The sequence below is a fragment of the Physeter macrocephalus genome, chromosome 8, assembly GCF_002837175.3.
Source record: "Physeter macrocephalus isolate SW-GA chromosome 8, ASM283717v5, whole genome shotgun sequence".
NCBI lineage: Eukaryota > Metazoa > Chordata > Mammalia > Artiodactyla > Physeteridae > Physeter > Physeter macrocephalus.
Genome location: NC_041221.1, coordinates 125,797,054 through 125,823,830, shown reverse-complemented (window position 1 = coordinate 125,823,830; position 26,777 = coordinate 125,797,054). Strand labels below are relative to the sequence as shown.

The 26,777-nt window shown below is 36.8% G+C and overlaps 1 protein-coding gene across 3 annotated transcripts in view; it reads right to left on the bottom strand.

Moving 5' to 3' along the window:
* Positions 1 to 26,777, bottom strand: part of SLC27A6 (solute carrier family 27 member 6) — a 64,462-nt gene that overhangs the window by 1,025 nt on the left and 36,660 nt on the right. For 2 of the 3 annotated variants that reach the window (XM_007122669.4, XM_055086737.1), the window contains exons 5-9: positions 16,006 to 16,200; positions 8,575 to 8,665; positions 5,624 to 5,822; positions 4,479 to 4,576; positions 2,971 to 3,101 (exon numbers count right to left, since the gene is read on the bottom strand). In XM_007122669.4, coding sequence (XP_007122731.2) covers positions 2,971 to 3,101; positions 4,479 to 4,576; positions 5,624 to 5,822; positions 8,575 to 8,665; positions 16,006 to 16,200 — 714 coding nt within the window. The remainder of the gene's footprint in view (positions 1 to 2,970; positions 3,102 to 4,478; positions 4,577 to 5,623; positions 5,823 to 8,574; positions 8,666 to 16,005; positions 16,201 to 26,777) is intronic. The other variant, XM_055086736.1, reaches the window with a different exon arrangement.

The window sequence follows — 26,777 nt, the reverse complement described above, 5'->3', positions numbered from 1 at the left end:
GCAAGAACCAGAGGGGGTAAGGAATGATCTAAAACTTGGGTTCCCAAACTATGCACTGAGGTGCCTCATAGTACCTCAGTGAATTGCCAGAGTCCCCATAGGATATTTAAAAATTTCAAGGTAAACCCAGTGACATCTGCTGTCACACTACCAGCTACTTGGTCAAGGTAGTTCAGTTTCAATATTAGTTTATGATACATTCTTTTCAATGATGTCATATCTTTGAGAAACAGGGTTTTTGGTGGTTGCTATGATAAAAAGCAAGTATAAACAAAAATCAAGGTGGAATATGGAATTAGTCTGGCCCTGTTCAGCACAATCTAATTCCAACATTTGAGGAGCTGTGCAATGCCCAACTTACAACTCCTTAATACATGTGGTTATTTAAATATGAAATAAAAGCATTTTTCTTTCCATTTATATGCATTATTTATTCAAACAGCAACTAATTTATTAGACCTAAATAGTTATTTTGCTTTGCCCTAAGTACTGAATAAATGAACGTTTACGTATTTGTTTTGGCCCAAAAGTGCCATGAAATAATTACTAAGACACTAAAGATGTTATGAATCTAGAAAGTTTAAGAATCTTTGCTTTAAGGAATTTAAAGGAGACAAGGATATTATCTCTGTGGTAGTTTCAGGCATAGGGAAGCAAACTTGTTTTAAGTCAGATGACATGTAGGGTCCATACAAGGTTCTATGAGTAGTTTGGCCATTTTTATGCATCCTTCTGAACGAATGCAACTAAGTCAACTTTTCTTTGAAATTTCTTCCCTGATCTCATCCTCTACCCAACACTGTCATCATAGAATGTGATGTAACTGTGTAAAAACACATATTCTTTTCTCTTTTTAAAAAAATTAGTTCACATTATACAATTTGACAGTCTGCCTTCTTTTAAAAAAAAAATTATTTCTGGTATTTTTCTCCAGGTTAGGTAATTTTCATCAAAATGGCACTTTTTAATGGTTTCATAAGATCTCACCTAATTATGTTAATTAACCTTACTCTTATTCTTGAACTTATATAGAGAATATTAAAAAATTTTACTACATAAATAATAACATTTTATATATAATATTTGTGCATCTTTAATTATGTCCTAAGGGTAAATTTCTGGAAATGAAACTACTAAATCAAAATATATGAAAATTCTAAGAGTGTGATCACATATTTACCAAATTTTTTTTCGAGAGAAGTGATAACAATTTGTGTTCCCACAGCAGAATAAAAGGACCAGTTTAATTTCATCTCAGCCATACTGAGTAATATCACATTTAAACATTTTTTATAAATTTATTGCCAAAAAGAATCCTTTTTAAATTTGTGCTAAACAGATTTTTAATTAGATAGTTGTCTTATTCATTTTGTCAGAAGTAACTTATATGTTTGCATTGCTTATATCAGATCATTTATTATAATTTATTTATTAAATAATTTTAGTGCCAACTAAGTGTCATTCATTGTGCTAACTACAGCAAATTCTGTAATAAATGTAACACTCATGGGCCAAGTTCTTTTAGGTGTTTAATGATCCTAAAATATTTTCTAAATTTGTACAAGACTGATTTAATCTTACAGAGGAGTCCTATGACAAAATATTTCTTCTGCTTAATGACAGTGAATTTTAAGTTGCCCTTGGAGGAAAATGTTTAAAATATTATTTGATCCATCAACTTTCTACTCTACTAAGAATTAAAATCCATTCTTTCTGGGATGAGATGGGAGGGGCAGGAGGGAGCTGGGTGTGGTTATAAAAGGGTAACATGAGGGAGCCTTGTGGTGGTGGAATTGTCCATATCTTGACTATGGTCATTGATACATGAAGCTACACAGGTAATAAAAATGTATAGAGCTTAATACACACATACACACAAATGAGTACAAGTAAAACACAGGAAATTTTAATAAGATGAGTGGATTGTATCAATGTCAATAGCCTGGTTGTAATCATTTACACAGGATCTCTCTGTGTTGTTTCTTACAAATGCATGTGAATCTACAATTATTTCAAAAATTTCAATTAAAACTGTTACTTCTTTTTCATATTTACCTACCTTTATTATTTCAGAGGACTGCTATGAAAATAATCTGAGACAATATATGTAAAAGCTCTTAAAATATTATGTAAATGGAATATGTATTTATGACAGTTTAGATGATGTGTCTCATTGGCCAAGCAGTGTCTTGGCCACAAAGATTACCCAGCAAATGCTTTAAAAAAGAATATTAAGTCAGATATTGCTCTATCAGGGATGTAACAATTATATGACAAACATATCCAGAAAAGTTCTATGTGATTGGATGTTAAGAGATGATGAGGACTAGCTTTGGGAAATTATATTTGAGGCACAATATTAAATGAATAAATGGCTGGATAAATGAGCAGGCAAAGTTACTCAGGAGCTGAGAAAATTCATTTTCTTTTTATTGGACTTTACTCCAGCAGCCTAACAAGAGAAAGCCCACCTCTCAAAATCAATGAGTTCAGAATTTCCCCAAAATATAAGGTCCCCAAAGGAGACTGGACAGAATGAAGATAAAAAATTAAACGCAAAATTGCTTAAAGCCAATTGCCTTGAGAGTCTACACACATCCTGCAGACACTTTGATGTCAGCTTAGTGGAACCTAATTTTAGGTACACAGCACCAAATGTCTTCACAAAGCATGAAGGCATGTGTAAGATTTGGGTTTGGCTTGCCACCATCACTGGGACCCTCATTTATCTGATTGAAGAGGAGGAGAGCAACAAATAGGACAACGACAAAGACTTCCTAGCATTTTATTGTCCTCCCTTCTATAATTAGGCTTCAAATATGGCATAAATTAGCATTCCAATGCTTTTCATTGTTTTTGAAATTTTCTAATAAAAATAAAATGCACCTATTATCTAAGCGGTAAATATTATTTTATAACTAAACCATCTCCAGATTCCTGATATTAAATTTTATGGGTAGGTAAAATTACCTGAATTCTTAAAAATTGTGGGCAGGCATAAGCCGGTAAAAATGTTACAACTTGTTCATAAACTTTTTCCAAGTCTAAAGACGTATTTGGTTTTAAAGTTATAGAAGCCATTCCTGCTTTTCCTTCATAATCTGAAAAAAAAAAGTTTGTAATAGCATCAGTTTTACAAGTGGTAGGTGAACTTTTTAAAAAATCCAGTTAATTACATACTAATTGTTACAAATATAGACATTACATCTGTTGCAGCAATAACAATTCAACAGTAGCATAAATGAGTGGGTCTTTCCCTGAGCATATGATTTACTCCCTAGAAATGATTTAGGAGAAAGGAAGTGCAGAGTCTATGTTTAATTGTTTACACTAGAAAAATGAAATAGATGAATAGAAAATACCATAAGTGACCCATAATATGCATCCTGCCACTATTATTATAAATATTAAGAGGAAACTTTTTTTTTTTTGCAGTATGCGGGCCTCTCACTGCTGTGGCCTCTCCCGTTGCAGAGCACAGGCCCCAGACGCGCAGGCTCAGTGGCCATGGCTCACGTGCCCAGCCGCTCCGCGGTATGTGGGATCCTCCCAGACCGGGGCACGAACCCGTGTCCCCTGCATCGGCAGGCGGACTCCCAACCACTGCGCCACCAGGGGAGCCCAAGAGGAAACATTTTTTAAAGGCAAATATATTTTAGAGAAATGTCCATGTTAAGCATCACTGCAAAAAATAAAGGGTATTATTCAATATCTTCAAGTTAAGAAACTAGAGGCAGGTATTTCCACAACTAATTCCACAGATCGCTTACTGCTTATCATGCCACCTTTTTCCAGGGCTTTGGAATATCTTGTAGCATTTTCCCAGCACCCAGTGCCTGTCTATTAGAGTTAACATCCTCTTTCTTTGCCCCCCATCCAAACATTCCCACACTCAGTGTCCCCTGCACCTACAAACATTAATTGGAAAATACTGTCATTTGTTTAAAAAAAAAAAAAAAGGCAGTAAGGGGAATAACTGTCCTGTGATTTCAAGTTGGTCACTTTTCTTTGCCATTTTCACCAACGTGAGACAATCCTCATAGGCATATTTATAACGATAAATGAGGCCAACCAGATTTTAAAATAATTTCTGAAAAAGATTCAACTTAACTACAAGTCAGTGTTATTAAACATTTAAATTAGAACATGTTCCTACTTAGTGGTATGTATAAACTCTAGTCATCAAGAGAAAAATAATAGACCATTGAAAAGCTGTAAATATTCTAGCAGTAAGTCACTGATCAGAGTTTTCAAGATCTGCTTAGAAATACACACATACATTAAAATGCAGTTGGTACCTTTCTCCTGTGTGACCATGAAGTTTGTTAGCTTGGTCTAGGGCATTACTTGCCAAGCCAAAACTAAGATATTTATTTTAATATGCGAAAAATGAAATGCTGAATTAATAAAATTGTTGCAAAGTGAAAGGAAAGTGGCACATTCTGAGAAACATTCCCAAACCTGAAACATATTCATACCTGGTACAGCCACACCATAGACATTTGTGTCCTGTATGAAATCCAACATTCCAATAATATCAGCAACCTCTGTGGTTGCAATATTTTCCCCTTTCCATCTAAACAAAAAACAAGTTCCAGTTAGTTACCTATACTTGAAGAATGAGGTGCCCAGCTTTAAGTTTTAGTGCCTTGCATTTGGCTCTGTGCAAGCACCTAATAATAAAAAATAATGGCAGTTTTCAAAATGAAGAACATTTCTAAGGAAGAACTTTTTTGAGAAGTCAACAAACTTAGTATCTATTTTTTATTTAAAATTACATCAGTATCTGTTTTTTATTTAAAATTACATTATCTGTGTCTCATTGGTATCAACTGCTACTGTAAAAGGGTTTTTTTAATGTCATAAAAAATAAAATAACAACAAATCCCTCTTTGTTTTGTAATATAATGACAGTGAAGTACAAAGCATTCTCTATCTCTCATGATAGAAAAAACGGAAAGGAAAGCTATAGTTGTCTTTTGGTGTACTGATCCCCTTTAATTTCTAGGAATTAACCCCTTTGGCTCTTTTAATGCATATGAATGTTTTCATTAAAATGATTTTACATAAGGTGACCTCCTAACATGACACAAAGAAGGTGAGGAAATAGGAGGTATAATTCATTTATTCATTCAAACGTTTTTGGACTGTCTACTGTCTGTCCTCTATAGTCATTGATTAGTAAAGTAAAATAAATTCATAAGCCTAAAATAACCCTAAGGAATTAAAAAAGCAAATATAAGAAAGGGAAATTTTGCTGTTTCACTATTTTTGCCATTAGGTCAAGAATTAGACCATATTTGACTAAATTGGTTTTCTGTTTTAACCCTACCATTTAGACTTCACACCAGCCTGCCTGTATCATATGCTAAAAAAAAGAAGCTCACTGATTTGGACCCAAATGATTCATTAAGATAATTACAAAAATGACATCAAAATGTAACTTATGTTTCATCTAGAAACAGATGGGCAGTGAATTTTTAAACTAGGAGACATTATTGAGATAAAAGCTCTCTGTTCCCTGAAGGTAGACAGCAGGTGGTGTATAATGTTTCCACAGAGCCTCACTCAGAGCAGGGTTCACAATCACGGAGCAAGCTTTGCAACCGACGCTATTTCATACCTGAAAGTGTCTCCAATACGGTCCCAAAAATAAAGGAAATTCTCCTGGTCTTGGACCATTAAATCTCCGGTGTTAAAGTAAACATCTCCCTTCTTAAAAACATCACAAAGCAATTTCTTTTCTGTGTGCTTCCTATTTCCAGCATAGCCAAAGAAGGGATTCTTTGCATTCACTGGAGAAATGAGAAGCCCAGGTTCCCCTGGGAGAGAGGTATTTTCAGTGATTTGATTAAAACTATTATTACACACACCATGCATGTACCTAAGCTACATATGACCAACACATCCAGTGTAGCTTATCTTACTTTCCTCTGAACTTATTTTTATTATATTTGACATCAATTACTCTGGGTGCCTAAATCTAACACTGTTTCACAGACTGCTAAAGCGCAAATCACTCTGGAAAAACTAACAAAAAGGAAATTGAATGTAAAGAAAGGAATATTAAATTTATCTTACATCCTGGGTGGATACAGCAATGGCTACTTTTTTTGATTATGTAGAGTCTAACACTGATAACAATGACAATTATATAAATAACAACTATAATAATTTTAAACAAGATTATGATGGTAGCAATATTTATTTATTGGGCACTATGGAGCAAGCCCCATGAGAAATGCAACTGTCACCTTATTAATTTTTCAAAGAAATCCTTTGAAATTGATCATTATAATCCCTATTTCACAGGGAAGGCACTAAGGTCCAGAAGAAGGAAGTATGTTAGCAAAGTCCAACAGATAAAAAGGAATGGACCTAGAACTCAAATTCAAGTCCCTATGATTTTTCTGTAAAATATTATCTCTGATTTAATAAATATGTTATTAGAAGCTTAAGAATATGTTTTATTCCACTGGAACGTTACTCTGGAAATCCTCAATGGACAGGAGATAAGCCACGAAATTTATTAGTTTTACTTACATTTAGACATTATTTAAAATAATTTTTAATCGGACTTATTCAAGTTAATCAAGATACTGCCCAGCAATCAACAAGGTAAAAAACTACTTCTAAGAGTAGAAGACAAAGGGGAGCAGAAATCACTTCCCCAGAAGATTTCAAGGCCATTGTTGACTAGTTTTGGCCGCAGTGAAGACAACTAACATCTATGCGATGGGTTAGATGAGGCTGTATTCCAGCAAACTCTAAAGCGATTTATGTCATTTTAACACTCTCTTTTCAACTCTTATTGCTCCCACTCCTCTGGACATTATGGGCTCCAAGGGCACACATGCCACTGGCCAAAACTAGCCTGCCCTGACTCAGCAGGGACACCTCACTGTCACTGTCATCACCGACACCATCATTATCATCGTTATCATAATCACTGCCATTGTTACACTTATTGAGCACTTTCTGGGTACCGGTCACTATTCTGAGCACTTTACATATGTATCCCATCTCATCCTCATCACAAACCTGTAAGACAGGGCCTCATATTGTCTTCATTTTACAAGTGAAATTGAGGAAGAAAAAGTAATTTGCCCAATATTACACAGCTGCCAAATGTTGAAGTTGGAATGTTTTTAACCAGGTCCATCTGACTTCAAAGGCTCTCCTCCCTCACATATCCCATCCATCTACATCCCCTATATACATTTCAGACTTTTCTAAGCCTCTTATATTTCCCTTAAAATTTATGTTCTTTATTTTTCTTCTTCAGGACCCAGGTGATAGTTTCTTCACTGACAAATTAATTATTGCAAATGCTTAAAAAGGTCAGACTGTATACTTATCTCTCCCTCCCAGGCATACTTTACGAAAGACACAATGCTTTAATGTAAAATAAAATTGAGCAATCCATAATGAGAATTACAAAATTGTAAAGCAGATATTTGGGGACAATTTGTTTTTGAAAAACACTGAGGTTGCATAAGCAGTTCTGGAATTCAAGTTCCAATATCAGATATTATTGTAATTGTAATAAATAAAACACACTAGAAAAGAGTGCTTAAATATAGTTCTTTGCAATCTCCTTAGAAGTGATGTTTTTCTTAGATGCTGTCTATAGAGTTGTATTAGAGAAAGATATTTGATAAATGCTCTTGAAATTCAGAGGATTGGGAAATTTGTTTTTTTAAACACAAGGCTTATATTTTTGTCCAATCTTTCAGATACCAGGAAAACAACCAAAACCCAAAAACCAAAACAAAGAAACCCGGGTCTGTGACCTTTATCTCCATAGTTGAAGTCATCTCTGAAATGTAGTTTAAACATATTCTGAGGCAGTAAAAAGTAACCTTGGCCTGATTCTTTCAGACTGGATCTCAAACCAATTCTAAGGGCACATCTCTACATTTAATTTTCTAGATTGATTATATGCAGCCGCATGTTAACTAGGGCACTTGCTTTCATTAAAATTTCTAACCCAAAACTATGAGAAAGACTAGCCTGGTGGAAGAGGAGGAGTGGGAGGAAGAAGAGAAAGGGAGGGGGGTAACTGGCCACATGACAGGTCCTCCACAGGGCTCTGCATACATCATCTCACTAAACTATCAACAATCACCTCCTGAAAGAAATACTGCCACCTCTACTCTGCATATGAAGAAAATGAGACTCAGACACGTTGAGTGACCTACCCAAAGTTGGACAGTTTCTAAGTGTGAGAGCCCAGATTTAAATCCAAGTCTGTCTCACTTTTCACTATACATAGAATCATAAATTGCCATTCATTTTTATATTATATCTTGGTGGTACAGGACATCAGACATATGCCACTGTAAGAGTGGTGGATTAAGAAAACTATAAGCCCACAGTAATCACTTTTAAATTTTCGTAATTACAATCTGAGTGACCCACGTGGGGCCTCTAACTTCTAATAATTAAACCATTCTACCTGCATTAAAATTCCAAATAAGTCACATAAACCATTCTTTTTCTTCTAAATTCAATAATTAAAGAGAAATTCAGGAACTTTGCCTGAGGAGACATCTTCAAATACAAGAATCTTACCTTTTTTCACATGACTACACCAGCCATGTTCATTTCTAATGGGTTCATCTTTCTGAAAATCATACTTTATCAAGTCAAAAGTGAAAAAAAGCTGCAAAAACAAAATCAAACAAAAACAAGATTTAGTTATTTATTTGTGCAATGACATCTCCTGATAGTAGATTTAAATCTCAGTCAATTGAAATACAGAATTAGAATGTGAATTTATTAAAACAAGTAAGCTTTCCTGGTAAAAAGTTAAATAAATATTTAAAAATCAAATCTGAAGGTGTTAGTAACCAGCGCTCATGTACTGGCATTTACTTTCACTTCTTTTATGTTGCACCTTACCTTAGAAAAGCCTTACTATTCTTAATCTGTTTTCTTAAGTTGTTTTTTTTTTTTTGATGTGGACCATTTTCAAATTCTTTATTGAATCTGTTACAATATTGCTTCTGTTTTATGTTTTGGTTTTTTGGCCCCAAGGCATGTGGAATCTTAGCTCTCCCACCAGGGATTGAAATCTGAACCACTGGAGAGCCAGGGAACTCCCCTAATTTGAGTACCAGGAAGCAATCCCTGCAAGAAATCACATACTCTGCTAACTATAGTTAAGAGGACACTTTCTTGCCTTCTCTTTTTTGCAATATTTCAAACATCCCTTGAAATGGAAAGTTTTAATAGAACTAAAATGTCAACTATGTGAATGCAAGGATTTTGTTGTGTATTTTAACTTACCATCCCTTGAAAAGGGATTAGATGCCTCAAAAGTACTTGTTTTTGTCACTTACTTAGACTTTTTCCCCAGGCCTTTCAACGTAATGTCCTTAAACTAACCCTCAGTACTTCTGTATACAGTTGTGGTTTAAGATGGAAATTTGTTCGAACATCCTCATTACATCAGGAAACAAGCTACTTGGACATCTCTCCTTGACCCCCAATAGTTCCAGCTCCTCTGCTCTCGTAACATTCATATTACCATGTCATGCAGATTCACAGATCCTCAAAATCTGACCCTGGGAGAGAACTGCAGATTGGTTCAATCCAACTCCCTCATTTCATGCATAAGAAAATTGAGGTTTTTAAACAAGCAATCTTATTAAGCTGAACCAGCACGTAGTAAACTAAAATGGAGATGATAAAATGAAGTGAGAAAAAATAATTAGGAAGGACAAACAAAAGAGAGCAAGAGAGAAGAAGGAGGAGCATGAGGAGGAGAGAAACGAACAAATAAAGAACAAATCGGAAAATATGAATAAAATTAATGAGATAAATGTAATAGTATTATTTATTATCAAAGACTAAACACAAACATCTCAGGAAAGTCAGCATGTAACTACAATCACAATTCATTGTTTGAATTAAAATACAAATGAGAGCAACTAATATATATTTTTTTAATAAATTTATTTATTTATTTACTTATTTATTTATTATTTTTGGCTATGTTGGGTCTTCATTGCTGCGTGTAGGCTTTCTCTAGTTGGGGCAACGGGGGCTACTCTTCGTTGCAGTGTGTGGGCTTCTCATTGAGATGGCTTCTCTTGTTGTGGAGCACAGGCTCTAGGCGCTCAGGCTTCAGTAGTTGTGGCTCGTGGGCTCTAGAGCAAAGGCTCAGTAGTTGTGGCGCACGGGCTTAGTCACTCCGCAGCATGTGGGATCCTCCTGGATCAGGGATTGAACCCATGTCCCCTGCATTCACGGGCGGATTCTTAACCACTGTGCCACCAGGAAGTCTGAGAGCAACTAATATTTTTTTTCTTTTTTTTTTATAAGTAATTCAGTGAGGAAGGCAGAATAATTCTTTATTTTATTTATTTATTTTTGGCTGTGTTGGGTCTTCGTTTCTGTGTGAGGGCTTTCTCCAGTTGCAGCAAGCAGGGGCCACTCTTCATCGTGGTGCGCAGGCCTCTTCACCATCGTGGCCTCTCTTGTTGCGGAGAACAGGCTCCAGACGTGCAGGCTCAGTAGTTGTGGCTCACAGGCCTAGTTGCTCCACGGCATGTGGCATCTTCCCAGACCAGGGCTCGAACCCGTGTCCCCTGCATTGGCAGGCAGATTCTCAACAACTGCGCCACCAGGGAAGGCTGCAACTCAATATTTATTGAGTACTTACTGTGTCTCAGTCACTGTGCTAAGAGCTTTTAATTTAATCACCAAAAACTTTATAAGGTAGAAATTAATATTATTCTATTTTAAGATGAGGGCCAATGAAAGAGACAGCAAAGCAAAAAAATTGTTACTCTTGACATAAAGATTCTTATTAAAATGCAAGCTTGCACCTTGTTGGTCTTTGTCTGTAATTGGGCTAATAGGATATTGGCTACTTGCCTAATGTCCAGTCAAAAGAAAGATTCCAGAGGTTCCAGAACTGCATTTATCATTTTGGCCAAACTAGAACAGAGTCCTATTTATTACTCTCTCCTGTTTTAACATGCTTTATATTTTGAAAAATTTGCTCAGCAACTGGTAATATCATCTTCAACGTTATTTCTTTTAGATTAATTTGGCAACCACACGCATGGGTAAGATTCATTACACATTCAAATCACTGTTCAGTGTGCCTGTTATCAGATACAGGGGACTTGATGGTCAGAAATTGAGTAATTTTATAATACAAATGAAATTTAAATATATCACAGCACCTTCTAGAAGTAGCCTGGATCAGAGCATTAAGTCTCAGCTAGAAGGATTTCTATTTTTTTTCCTGCCTTCAAGAGGACCCATGAGGTTACAAAAATGGTTATGTTATAATAACACAAATAAAGAAATAGATACCACACTTCAGTATCTCCTAAATGTATAGTATACATACACGTACAGGTATAGGTATAGGCAGAGGTATACATGGCCAGAACACAGCTGCAGGGGGTCTCACTTGTAACAGTCTAGACAAATGGGTCCCCAGAACTGTACAGCATACATCTATGTGACTGTGCACACTGGCCCTTGGAGTTCCCCCACATACCTGTATGCTTTTGCATATTCAGATTTGTAAATTTAGAAGTTAGAAAGGGAACACAAAAATTATTTCCTCTATAAATGAATGAGTAGACTTTGAATCCAGAAGAAAGTGACTTGTCAAAGTCAAAAAGTCAAGCAGTGACACAGCTGGAACTAGAGGCCTAGGTACAGTGATTCTAATTCAGGATTTTTTGCCTCAGCATTATACTACGTTGCTTTGACCTATACAGTACAGGCTCATTTATCCCACACCATGGGTAAAGGGTGGTTTCTCTGTTTCCTTAAACAGAAGACCCTTAAAAGATACAAACACACACACACACACACACACACACACACACACACACTCATAAACTTATCATCTATCTCTCTATCATAAATATACATTTATATACCTATAGTAACATGTAATATTATATAGAGTTGGGACATTATGAATACTCATTTCTAGGATGCACTGTTATGCAACAGCATAGTTTTCTGAATGGTTTGCAGACTTGTATTTAAAAAATAATCATTTTTTAAAAATCAAGTAAAACAGAAAAATAAGAATTAAAAGTTAAATTTCCCCAAATTTTAACCAAAAGTAAACCATTCTTAACATGGTGTAATATATTCTCAATACAAAGTCATCCCTGGCCATTCTACCTAAAATTTCAAAAACACCTCCCAATACACATGCACACACACACAATCTCCTTTCCCTGTTTAATATTCCTCTTTTGCACTTATGAGTATGTGCTATAGACTGTATTTTATTTATTGATCTTGTCTGTTTTCTGTCTTCCTCAATAGAACATGACCTGCACATGGGCAGGAATTTATGTGCGTTTTGTTCACTGTGCTCACTTGTGTCAGGCGTACTGGAAACTTATTATAAATATATATAAAGAAAGGCATTTGATGAACTTCATTACAAATGCATTTAAATCAATAGAGGGAAAGGTATGAAACTGATTAGTAAAATAATTTATGAAAAATGAAACCACACCATTCTAGTAAATGCAATCAATTTAAATTTTCTTGAATTTAACAAAAGAAAATGGAACCAAAGTTAAACTAAAAGGTGTCTTTAGCATAAGAGATACCAGTTCCTATGGGGTCAAAGAATTTAACTTTAACCGCCAATTTAATTAGAGGCCTGGCCTTTGCTCTCAGTTTCTGGGAGATAATCTCAAAGACCTCACAATGTCATGAGGGACAGGACTTTTTATTTGCCTAAGGATCTTGGGCAACCAGATAGTAACTCTATGATTGAGAGTGGGTCTCTGAGCCATGCCAATAATGTTATGTAGGGTTGGGGCTTTGGGTCACCCAGCTTGACCTCCTGAGGGACTAGAGGTGGAGGTTGACCACAGAGGCAGCCAACTAGATTTAAAAGATTGAGCCCCCGCAAAAGACTCTGGACATCAACGCTGGGTGAGCTTCCTGAGTTGGTAATACTCCATGCATTGTCACACATCAATTCCAGGAGAGTAATACCCTCCTGACTTCACAGGAGAGGACAACTGGAAGTCTTGCATTTGGTACCCTCCTGGATTCTACCCTACTGTTCCTTCCCTTGACTGATGTTAATCTATATCCTTTAGGTGTAATAAACTGTAACTATTATACGGCTTTTGGTGAGTTTTGTGTTCCTTCCAGTGAATTATCAAAATTAAAGGGTCTTAGGGACTCCCAAACTGCAACTGATGTTAGATGTGAAGGTGGTCCCACATGAACTGGTTTCTAACTTCACAGTTGGCTAAATTTCTTAGTCTCTAAAAGATGCCTACTTTAAGACAATAAAAAAAGTTTATACAAATGTGAACAAAAGGAGCCTTTTTATTAAGTCTCGTACTTTATCTTTACTTTGTATCTATGGATTTACCACCATAAAAGATGAGATAATCAATACTTATACCTTCTTCTCTCCTCCCACACAATTCCCATTTTTGTTAGTTATATGTATTTTTATATTGTCAGGATTTATACTTCCATTCAATCTATAAACGTAATTCAGAGCTTTTCAATGCTCTATATTTAAGTGGATTCAATCAAACCTTTCAAACGAAGGTGGTTCCTTCAATTTCTAAACCGCTTTATCTTCAGGTTCACTAGAATTTTTCATTCAGTGAATATAAAGAAGTAGCATATTCCTGTAAGTACATGGGAATTATATTCTCTGATTTCTTAAAAGTTTGAGAATGCTACTTTGTTGCCTTTGGACTTGTAGGACAAGTTTGTTAGAACTAAAATTCTTAGGTGAAAACATTACTTTCTTTTTTGGGGGGCACTGAGTGTAATGTTTTTGTTTTGAAAGATGCCTGAGACATTTCCCATCTTCACCGTATACTTTGTACATCTTTTGCTTTTTCTGCCTTAGCATCTTCTTATGGTTCTTCAATTTATGTTCAGTAATTTCACCAGAATATATATATTTTCTGATGATCATTCTGTACCATATTTTTTCCCCCTGAACATAATGTGCTCTTTTGCTAAAGGTTCAAATCTTTATTTTCAGGAAGTTTTCTTCTATTAGCTTTCAAATAGTTTTTTTCATTTTGATTTGTTTTCTTCTGCCAGAACATGAATGAAGCACATGTCAGATCACTGTCTATACTTTCAAAATTTACCTTTTAATTTATTTTATATTATTATTTGCTTATTCTTTACTTCTGTGTGACTCCTTAATCCCATCCATCTTGCTAACAATGTTTTCAGTCTTGTTTATTTTTAAGTCCTACAGTGTGGTGTTCAGCTCTGTAATATTTTCATTTTTCCCTTTTATTCTTTTTCCTTTGGGTTGAGCATGCCTACTTTCCAACTCCATTTGTTGATCTATGATTTCCTTGCATTTTCCTTTGAGCTCTTATGTCTAAAGAGAATATTATTACAATTTTTTGAACCTATGGGAAATTGTTTTTCTAAACATTTTCTGGCCATTTGGGGGGACTTATTATTTTGAGAGTCATCCATATATTTTTAGCTGTTTTTTACTGAGATTCATTTTCTCCCTTTCTTTCAAGTTTTATTTCCTCTATGGATTTCATGTTTGTAAAGAATGTAATAATACTCAGCACTTACTTTCCCCCAATTATTTTTGTTTGCAACACACATGTATTTCTGAAATGTCAACAAGACCCTCACAGTCCCATAAAACGCATTATAAAAATAGTTTGTACCTTCCTTAAGTTTCAAACATTAGGGCAGTTTTTATCAGCTTTGAATCTATTTCTTTACTCCTTAAAAATTATACTTTTATCTCTTTTGATAATCCTCACTAAATGTTTCTTTTTACTTTTTAAAATTATGCATTTTATTACTTCCTTCCTTTTATACTCTTTGCGTTTATTTTAGTTGTTTTTTAAAATTAACTTACAGAAATGGATATTTAGCTCACTAATTTTCAGCTATTCTTATGTGAGTTTTGAAATGTAACATTTTCATTATGATTCAGCTTAAATTATTTTCTATTTCTATTTCTATTTTTCTATTATGATTTTTTTCTTTTACTCACAGAAATTTAGAGATGTTTCATTTCCAAATATATAGGAGATGATCTAGCTGTTATTTTAAACATTTCTATCTTAATTAAACTGTGGTCAGAGAACATAATCCATATATACTCAAGCCTATGAAATTTGCTGGAATTCCCTATGTGGTCCTGTAATCTTTGTGAATGTGTGATAAACGCTTAAAAATAATGGATATTCTGCAGTTTTTAAATGCAGTGTCCTATATATGTTCATTAGTTCAAACAGTTTAGTTATTGTATTATTCTAATACACTATGTCATTGAAAAAACTTTTTGCATGTTCTATCAAATAGTAAAGAGCTAAAATAAAATATTCTACTATGATTCTGGATTTGTTTATTTCCCCTTGAGCTTATATAAATTTTGATACTTTTTTAAAATTTTCATTTTTATTATTTAAAAATATTATTGTTGAATAAAAATTCTATTTTGATAATTATTTCCTCCAAACAAGTTGAAGATATCTGTCCACTATATTTTGTCTTCCATGGTTGCTATTGAGAAATTAGCTGTCTTTTACTCCTAAGAAGGTAATTTTTTGGCTACTTTAAAAATTTTAGTGATATGTTGACATAGTTTTTAAGGAAACCATATATTAGAAGCCTACATATAACTTTTGAGTGATATAAAAATGAATGGAAAGTAGAAATAGTGGATTGAAAACATAGAAAATGGAGTCAAATTAATATATATCGGGACCTATGCTTGTTTATACATTATATCATTAAATTTGAAAACTGAACAAAAGAACTATCATTATCCCCATATTACAGGGGGAAAAGATGGGAGATAATTGAGGTTTTCACAATCTATGGCACCACAGTTCATCTAGAGGCCACTATGTTATTTATAGAAGTTCTCAAATTTAAAAAAAAGGTGATAATATTTAGCATAATTTACAAGCACAAATTCTAGTGGAGAGGTTAGCAGATCTCAATATATTTCTTTTGTAAAGAAAATATTGTACTTACTTTGTGAAGGAAATTCGCTCTCCCAACTGATCCAATTTTCCCAGTGTGATTCATGAAACAAATGTTTCCTTCAGTAGCTCCATAAAGCTCACACATCTTAATATTTCCAAATCTGTGTAAAAATTCTCTCCATACGTCACTCCGTATGCCATTTCCAACTGCCAAACGTACCCGATGATCCTTTTCTCCTTCTCTCTGTTAGAAGAAAAGATTTTACTAGTAATTTATTATTTCCAGTTCCCAATTTTTCTTTCGTTGCTATTACTTAAATAGCAACCATCCAGAAGTATGTTGCATGTATGCAATAATGCAAAGGAGTAAAAAAAATATCATGTAAGTCCATGGCAGAACTAAGTCCAATAGCTAATGAAACTAACACTGGCCCAGAGTAATACAGATTTATTTCCCTATATCTGGCAAAATCGCTTCCTAAATTTGAGATGTTGAAGTCTTATTTTTCCTGAAGTATGCTTTCTTCCTTACCAGAATGGAGGTTCCTCAAAAAATTAAAAGTAGAACTACCATATAATCCAACAATCCCACTCCTGGGTATTTATCTGAAGAAAATAAAAACTCTAATTCAAAAAGATACTGCACCCCATGTTCATTGCAGCATTATTTACAATAGCCAAGACATGGAAGCAATCTAAATGCCCATCAATAGATGAATGAAGAAAATGTGGTATATATACACAATGGAATATTATTCAGTCATAAAGAAGAATGAAATCTTACCATTTGTGACAACATGGATGGACCTTGAGGGCATTATGCTAAGTGAAATAAGTCAGACAAAGAAAGACAAATTCTGTATGATCTCACAAATATATGGCATCTAAAAAAAACAACAGCAAAAACAAAAACCCAAAACCCTGAGCAGAGAACAGATTGGTGGTTGCCAGGGGCAGGGTGAGGAGCAGGCAAAAATGGGTAAAGGGGGTCAAAAGGTACAAATTTCTAGTTATAAATAAATAAGTCCTGGGGATGTACTGTACAGCGTGGTGACTATAATTAACAATACTGAATTGCATATCTGAAAGTTGCTAAGAGAGTAGAGTTGACCCTTGAACAACCAGGGATTAGGGACAAGGACCCTCCATGCAGTAGAAAATCCAAATGTAATTTCTAGTCGGTTCTCAGTATCACCGGTTCCACATCCACAGATTCAACCAACTGCAGATCATGTAGTACTGTGATATTTACTACTGAAAAAAATCTGCATATAAGTGGACGTGCACAGCTCAAACCCATGCTATTCAAGGGTCAACTGTAAATCTTAAAGTTCTCATCACAAGAAAATGAAAATTTGCAACTATGTATGGTGTTGAATGTTAATTAGACTTATATTGGTGATCAATTTACAATATATACAATATATTGAATCATTACATTGTACACCTGAAACTATATGTTTTATGTCAGTTATACCTCAATTAAAAAATTAGAGTAAGAATATAATATCAGCTTAGTCATGGTAAAACCATGATTCCTTCTGAAGTACCTCCAACCTTACAAAAGTAATACAAAATAACAAGAAATAACAATAAATAGACAACAATAATAGAGAAATCAATGTCCCTGACACAATTTTAAATGATCCAATGAACACATTCTTTACCTTAGTTCCTGCTCCATCTTAAAGGAGATTTTAATCTATTAACTCTCAAGAATAAAGAGAATGTGAAAGAAAGGTAATTTCACAAACTGAAAGGTGAACAGATAAAAGGCACGTGACTAAGCAGAGTAGTTAATTCTGAAATCTAAGCCCACAGTTGGGAACGCAACACATGCTCCTAAGAGTGTCAAGGAAACAACAAAAAAATGAGGAAGGCAGAAGACTTGGTTGGAAATTTGTTTAAGAAGCATCTGCACCCCTAGACACCCTGATTCAGATAATACATCTGGGAGTCTGACCTCTGCACACTGGTCAAACACTGGAGACACTCTCAGATACCATTTCAGGTGCAGGAATCTACTGAAAACAGTAAGTTCAATGCAAGCCTGAATACTAAATGGTGAGATCTCAGAGCCAAACTAATCTACAGAGGTAGAAATCAGAATATTGTTCACATTTGGTAGGACAATGACCGATTTTTTGATGACAACCAGGGGGAATATCTTCAAGAAAATAAATAAAATTGATTAAAAATACTTGAAGTGTTGTTAAATCATATTCAGAAATTTGTGCTATGATGGAGAGATGAATTAGTAACAGGCATTTAGAAAGCAAAATTTAAAAAGTCAATTATTTTCAGTAATAAAAAGTTAAAAATTGTTATTATATTTTAAATACATTATGTGTCAGCTATGAATAAAATATATATAATTTTTATAATGAAAAAACTTATTATCAAAGTATTTAAAAATGATCTTAATTAGATTGGTGCCATAGAGGGAGAAGAAACATATATGTGTGAATGTGAGTAGGAAGCCAGATAGATGATAGATAAGACTGAAAAAAAAAGAAATAGTAACATACATGTTTTATTAAGAAATATGGAAGTAAATAAAAACCAAAATATCTTAAAATAATTAAATATGTTTACCTCTAGAGGTCAAGTATTGATAGGAGGGGGTACTGTTTTCTTGAGAGCACTATTTGATTTTTCAGAATTGTAAAAGTACTAATTTAATAAAATAAAAATTAAATTTAAAAAATAAAATAAGAGCCGAGATTGTGGATACATCAGAGTCTGACTTGCTGATTTCCTTAGGCCCCTTAAACCCTTAAGGGTTTAAGGTAAATATTCCACTGATAGAAAAAAACATAAAAACAAACAAACAAACAAAAAACCTCACTCAAAGTAGCTACTTCCAACACAGAGGATTCTTTTCTACCACTATATACTACCAGGAGCAATTCTGTCCTGGTTCCACCTCCCATGGGCATGTCCAGTATTGCCCACCTGGCATGGAATTAGCTCTTGGATTTTTCACTGCCATTTTCATATATAAAACAGTAGTGTTGCAAATCTTAGGATTTATTCTGCTTTAACAGAGAACAATCTTTTATTTTTATTTATTTATTATTATTTTAATTAATTAATTAATTTTGGGGGGCTGCGTTGGGTCTTCAATGCTGCGCGCGGGCTTTCTCTAGTTGTGGCAAGCGGGGGCTACTCTTTGTTGTGCCTTCTCATTTCTCATTGTGGTGGCTTCTCTTGTTGCTGAGCACGGGCTCTAGGTGCATGGGCTTCAGTAGTTGCGGCACATGGGCTCAGTAGTTGTGGCTCGCGGGCTCTAGAGCACAGGCTCAGTAGTTGTGGTGCACGGGCTTAGTTGCTCGGCAGCGTGTGAGACCTTCCCGGACCAGGGATCAAACCCGTGTCCCCTGCATTGGCAGGCAGATTCTTAACCACTGCACCACCAGGGAAGTCCAGAGAACAATCTTTTATATGGCATGATTCTTGGATGTTTTTCAGGTTAGAGATGAGTTTTAGCCAGTATTATTTATCAAATGAATTGGCACACTCTTGAAAACCAGTAAGAAGGTGGTTTACAAACCAAATTCCATAGACTTTAACCTGTGTGGGCTATATAGCTATACAAGCTTACTAAATAATAATATTCAACCAAAGTCATTCAACTGATATAGAAAATAAAATCATCAAAACTAGGATAAGGCTTTTGTCTAGAAATATCAAAGTCATGTATTTAACTCTCAAGATATGTATTTATTTAAAGTATTTAAATATTTATTCTATTTTCCTTTCATTTAAAAGAAAGCCCAGAAGATCATGCTTTGAGGAGTATGAAGAAAGATCAACAGATTCATTATTTAGTGTTGTGGGAAAAAAGAGAATGCATATTTCTTCTGTTGTTGATATGCATGCACTCCTAAAACAGTAAAATACAAATGACAATTGATATAAGGGATATAAATTAGTTATTTTCAGTTTATTGAGATAAAATCTAGTTTCAGTGACATTATTCAGATTTTTGTTTACCTGATTAAAATCATGAGCATGGAAATATATACATATATATATGAAAATAATATGATTCCTTTATCGATAATAATGATATAAATATTATATGAAGCTCTGTAGCAAGATCAAAATATATAGATATATAGTTATTTTTGGCATACACACAATCACATGTATATACATAATGGAGAGAGAGAGAGAGATAAACAGAAGTTTTAAAAAAACTAGTTGCCCAGGAATGGAAACTTTACCTAAAAGATATATAATACACAATAAGGTGTTATCATAAATGTTATCAAGATGTTATCAAGGGTTAGCAGGGGCTAAATCCAGCCTACTTCCTGTTTTTGTAAATAAAGTTTTATTAGGACACAGTCACACCCATTTATATGGATTGTCTACCCTGCTTTTGCAATACAGAGGTAGAATTAAGTAGTTGTGACAGAGACAGCATGATCCACAAAGCCTAAAATATTTACTAATCTGGTGCTTTACAGAAAAAGCTTGCTGACCTCTGCCCTAAATTATTAAAAAAAAAAGTAAATCAACTTAATATTTACACATGTTAAGCACCACCAGGTAAACTGGACAACACACTGGTGCTACAAATTGGTGAAGCTTCCTCATCCAGATTCCCATTTAAGTTCATTCTGTGTCTTCTTCTTAAGAAATGCTTTATCTCATTGGAAATAACTGGGAGTTGGTTTTATTTGTAAAGCAGGTATAGAGTTTCTTATACACATTGAGCATATTGGTAGGAGGGCAAAATATTGTTCAGATGAGTCTTTTAAAAAATCCTACCCAGGTAGTGATATTGTGAAGCTCTCTTAGTAACCCTGGAAGATGACTGGAAGCCAAGGGAAGGGATCAAGCAGAGCCTGAAGTAATAGCAACATTAACCCAGCATCAACTGGCATGATGGATTGGGAGGTTGGTAGGAGTCAGAGATAGCAGCTAAAGTGGTCCAGATAAAAGAGGAGGAACCCAGATTATGGTCAGGGAAATGGAAAAGAAGGGTCAGCAAAAAGACAACTGTATGGAAGAAAAAATCAAGATTGTCAAAGGGAGCCTTCAAATGTCGCCCTGGAGTATATGGAAATTGAGAGGAGGGTCTGAGGTTGCTAATTATATTTGGTCTTATATGCGTCCATTTTGAAGGTGATTTGTGAAATTAGTGGTAAATCATCTAAAATACAACCAAATCTTCCTAATACCCATCTATAATTTAAAAAATCTCCTCTCTATCCATAAGTCTCCTGAAGGCTTTTTTATTTTTATTTTTTATTTTTAAATAAATTTATTTATTTATTTATTTTTGGCTGTGTTGGGTCTTCGTTACTGCATGCGGGCTTTCTCTAGCTGCGGCGACCAGGGGCCATCCTTTGTTGCAGTGTGTGGGTTTCTCACTGCGGTGTCTCCTCTTGTTGCGGAGCACGGGCTCTAGGCATACAGGCTTCAGTAGTTGTGGTGCGTGGGCTCAGTAGTTGTGGCGTATGGGCTTAGTTGCTCCGCGGCATGTGGGATCTTCCCGGACCAGGGCTCGAACCCATGCCCCCTGCATTGGCAGGCGGATTCTTAACCACTGCGCCACCAGGAAAGTCCCTGAAGGCTTCTTTAGAACAAATTCCTATTCCTTTTACTTCTTCCTGAGTTATGAAGTTACTACCTAACTGTCACTGGATATCTAAGCTGTGTTGGGGACAGAACGAGAAGAGCATACATAAATACAAGTACAACTAAATGAACTAATGAACACATAGCACCTTCATATGTACATACACAAGAGAAAGACACAGAGTGGCAGAGACTAAGAGACAGAGATGGAGAGTCTGAGAGAGTGCATGAGAGACAAAAAGACAGAAAGCAGGAAAGGCAAAGAGTGAAAGTGAAAGAGAGAGAGTGAGAGAAAATGAACAAAACAGAGAAAGGGACAGAGTGAAACAGAGATACACAGAAACATAGAAACAGAGTGACACATGCAGAGGCAGAGAGAGACCCACCGCATGTGAGAGAAACACAGACACTCAGAGAGCTGGACACACACAGAGAGATGCAAAGTGAGACACATTCACACAGCACAGAGATCCACAACACACACAGAGTGAAAGACAGTGACAAAGAAGCATGCACACAGAGGGATATTCTCTGTCACTCTCTCTCTCTCACACACACACACACACACACACATGCACACACACAGAGAAAAAAAATGATATAAACTAGACACATATACTGGAAGACAGAGAGGCACACACATAGAGACACAAAGCTGCTCACAGAGACATCAGTATCGAGACACATGGAAAGAGATACACGCAAATAAAGACACTTACAAACAGAAATCAAGGCAAACAGAGTCCAAGAAAGGGGGAAAAGCAGAAATCCAGAGAGAGTGGGACGGGAACAAAAGACACGTCTGCAGCCGTATCAGAAGAAACAAGGGAGTGAAATATGTCTGTGCCTCCATGACCAGGTTATTATATCATCTCATTTTAATCACCATGACAACCCCATGAAATAAGAAGCATTATCCCCATTTTGCACATGGGGATAATGAAGTTCAGGTCCAAAGTCATACACCAAATAAACAGAGATAGAATTTGAACTCATCAAAGTGTAAGTGCTCTGTGGGCAGAGAGGGAGGGAAGGAATGAGGGATGAGAGGAAAGAAGGAAAAAGGGGAGGAGGGAGAAAACCAGCTCAAAAACCCTAACAGCCCCTGCTCTGTTTTTCCAAGCCTTTCCCCATGATTTCAGTAATAGGAAGCAATTGAAACCTGGGTTTCTAATTCAGCAGTGAGTGCTTAAATGTTTATACACTGGCACACACACAGAGTAAGCCATTTTACAGTACACAGAAAGGACTCATTTTATTGTCAGCCCTTTAAAATCCCATTTGAAATTTAAGAGAGAATTTGCTGAATGGGTCAGAGCTTTTAATGTAGAGACCCCAGGGTTATGGATTTCAGTAGACAGTCCCTCTGGCTTTCAGTACCACGCATCACACTGATGTGCGGATAGCAGTGAAGGAGTCACGTTAATTTGTACCAAGGCTCTTGTTTCTTCAAAACATCCTTTGAGAACTGTTTTCCAGGAGTGTCTGTTGAGCTGCTACATTTGAGGCAGTAGTTGAACTACAGTTACCTCCTACCCAGTCACAGATTTATTCACTTGCCAAAATACGCAGGTCTCTAACAACACCTCTTAGAAACAAAACCTCTTTCTTCCAGACCATGTGCTTAATCCTACTCAGTGAATCTATAACACACCCAAGCTGAAGAGCCTCTTTGTATGCCTGTGAAAAGTGAAACTCTGGAGGCTCTGTTTCAATACAGGTAATTTTGTTTATCAGCCCTGGTTTCTCAGGAAACAAGACGGTTGATAGATGCAGAGATAGAAAAGAAACATAAACTCAAAGTGGAAACAAAGGGACAAATCATTTCTGCCTTCAGCCCTGGATAACTAGCGGCTTAATGCACAAAACAAAAGTATGGTCTAATTCCTAAAGGATCATCTAAAACATATTAACAACATGTGTTAGGGATTATGATTCTTCCATCATGATTCTATTTAACAGAAGACCTCTTTTCCCTAAAACCCACTGATAATCACATATGCACATGTATCACACCCACATATCCCTGTAATAAGAAGAATAACTATACATGCCAACCGTTTGCTTCTTTCACGGACACTCTACTACTACACACTGGAAAAATATAGGCGGCAAGCCCAGTGGGTATCACAGAACAGGGACAAAGAAACCTTAAATGCAAACAGGATATGAGAGAATCCTGTTAACAAGAAAATAGGCACAAAACAGCAGTTTCTTATACTGAAGCAGGAAAGGCATGATGGAGGGGAGAGGGCAGGGGACTCTTTTTGAGAAAGGACATAAGAGGATTTAAAAGGAGAGGCCCCCAAGGCTAAGATAGCGTGGGCTCAGCTGCCCGAGTCTTGGTGTAGCTGCCTTTCCAGTCTGGTTACGGGCAGGCCACAGTTTCAGAGATGACAGTTATCAGTTCAACAAACCATTTTAAGTCACAAATAACAGCTAGAAAAGACCTCTGTGATTGCAAACGTTATAGCAGAAAGATGTACCACATAGTGGGCTTATTTCCAATTCATTTTCTAGAAATAATAAGTAATTGAGATTACCATTTGCAGACCACTCACTCTGCACAGGTACTTTCTATCCTGGCAGCACTGGTGAGAACTGAAAATGGGAGGAAAGCAATGCTTCAGACCAGAGGCATTGCACAGTTGCCTTGTAGAGAAAGACCAGCTCCAGGAGTCTGAAGGACTCACCTCTGACCCAAATGACTGTTTTCACTCACCTAAAAAAAGGCTGTGCAGATGTAAAGGGAGGATGATCTTCCCTGGGAACCCAGAAAGAGGTCACCTGAGCCACAACTACCACAAGTCACTAATGAATGTTCTGAAAAGTTCAGGGGCCCATTAAAAGTGCAGGATAATTTCTGCTGTGAGCTGGATGCAGCAATGGCCTGACACCCTTCACACAATGATGCTGACTTTGATTTTTCCAAAGTCTCTCACTGGACTCTGTCCTCCCCAGGAACTCTGATTCTCTCATTACAATTGAGCTTTCCTTTCAGGTCTGGACTAGGCAAAGATTGCGCCGATTGTGAACACATAGGTGTCCCAGCAACTGGTCTCATTACATTTGTTACTTTATTTTTTTAAATGATTCAACAAATTTTTATTGAGCACTACTATGACAGGCCCCATTCTGAGTACTGAGGATATAACTAGAGATAAAAATGATAAACTCCCTGCTTTCCTGGAACTTATATAATAGAGTGGGGAAATTGACAACAAATAAAAATTATCTATAAAATATGTAATGGGGTAATAAGTTCTATGAGGAAAATAGAGCGGGGAAAGAGGACTCAGAGACACTGTAATAAAGAGCTGACTCCGTTCTTTTTTTTGTGTGTGTGTGCGGTACGCGGGCCTCCCACTGCTGTAGCCTCTCCCGTTGCGGAGCACAGGCTCCGGACGCGCAGGCTCAGCGGCCATGGCTCACGGGCCCAGCCGCGGTACGCGGGCCTCCCACTGCTGTGGCCTCTCCCGTTGCGGAGCACAGGCTCCGGACGCGCAGGCTCAGCGGCCATGGCTCACTGGCCCAGCCGCTCCGCGGCATGTGGGATCTTCCCGGACCGGGGCACGAACCCAGGTCCCCCGCATCGGCAGGCGGACTCCCAACCACTGCGCCACCAGGGAAGCCCCTGACTCCATTCTTGATGTTTGACTGCTGAAAGCTTTCAATCAAAGCACCCCCAATCCCCTTTCCTCTTCTGCCCTATTATCTGGGCAAGCTCTTGAGAAAGCCCAGGGTTCCTTCCTTTGGCAGCAACAGGAAATTCAAAGCACATGAGCAATCCTGCATGCGCAAGGCCCCTCACCCTAGTGCTAGCCTCTTATCACAATAAAAGCTGAACCTGTCTTTCCCCTGCTTTCTCAAGCCAGTTTTTGACCTGCTTGGGCCCCTGCCCTACTCTCCCCAGAAAGCCCCATTATAGGAGTGATAAACCTGTTCATATTCTCTTACTGCATGTGTCGCATCGTCATCAGTCTCAACATTTGAACCAGATTTTGGGTAAAGGGTCCACTGGAGTTGGGAAGGTGACCATACCAGACGTTTATAGGGGTTGTCGCCGGAGAAATGCTCTCCGAACAGGAGGAGGAGGAAGGGATTTCAATGGATCAGGGAGTGAGGCATGCAAATATATGGGGCAACACTGAGTGGGAGGAAACTGAGAGTCCTGGTGCACTGAAGAAAAAGCGAGGATGCCAGTGAGGCTGGGGTGGAGTAAACAAGTAGTCTGGTGAGGTGAGGGAGCGGATAGGGGAGGAGGTCCCAGCAGGGGAAGCAGATCACATAGAGCTATGTGGCCCATGCCAAGGGAATCTGGATTTTCCTCCAAGTAAACGATCAGAAGGATTTGAGTAGTGAAGTAACATAATCTGACTTACATTTTAACAGAATCACTCCAATCGCTACGTAAGAATTGAAGTTGGGGGGGCAAAATGGAGTTACGAAGAGGCCATTGCTGGAATTTCAGGGGAGAAGTAGTGCTGATGGAGATGACAGCAGCAGGTCAGGTGGTAAGAGGAGGTTTGAGTCTGGATATATTTAAAGGTTGAAACTGCAGGATGTGCTCACGGACTGGACAGGAGGTGTGAGAAAAAGAGAAGCTGCAAGGGACATTCTAGAGTGTTTGTGACTGAGTACCTGGAAGAATGGAGTTGTCATTAACTGAGACAGTCAAGATGGAAGCAAGGAGTACATGCTGAGGTGGGAGATGCTGACAAAGTTCGCCACTTTTGAGACGAGATGTCAATCAGATTTCTAAGTGGAGATGCCAAGTAGGAATCTAGACACATAAAAGTTGACATCAAGGGAGAAGACAGGGCTACAGATATAAATTTGAGAGTTAAGTTGTAGATGGTATTTGCAGCTGGGAACATGTCCAGAGAGAAAAGGGAAAAGCTTGATTGAGAGTCCTGGACACACTAACAAATAGAGGTCAGGAAGATTGAGGAAGATCCAGCAATGGAGACAATTTAAAGCTATAAACTGGCATTCCTGAACCTGGTTTATATGAGTCTAATGTAAAGGCAGGTACTGATAAATGCAGTTCTGAACCTGTCAGGCTGGAGGCTAGAACAATTTTGGCACATCTCCTATGATAACAAAAATGTCTTGCGAGGCCTCTTGGGAGAAGGCTGTCTCCTCTTCCAGAGAGACCCCAGCATTACAGTCAATCTGTGTTCATTTGTATTTCAGTACTTAACTCATTAATCCTTATGTCAGCTCTGG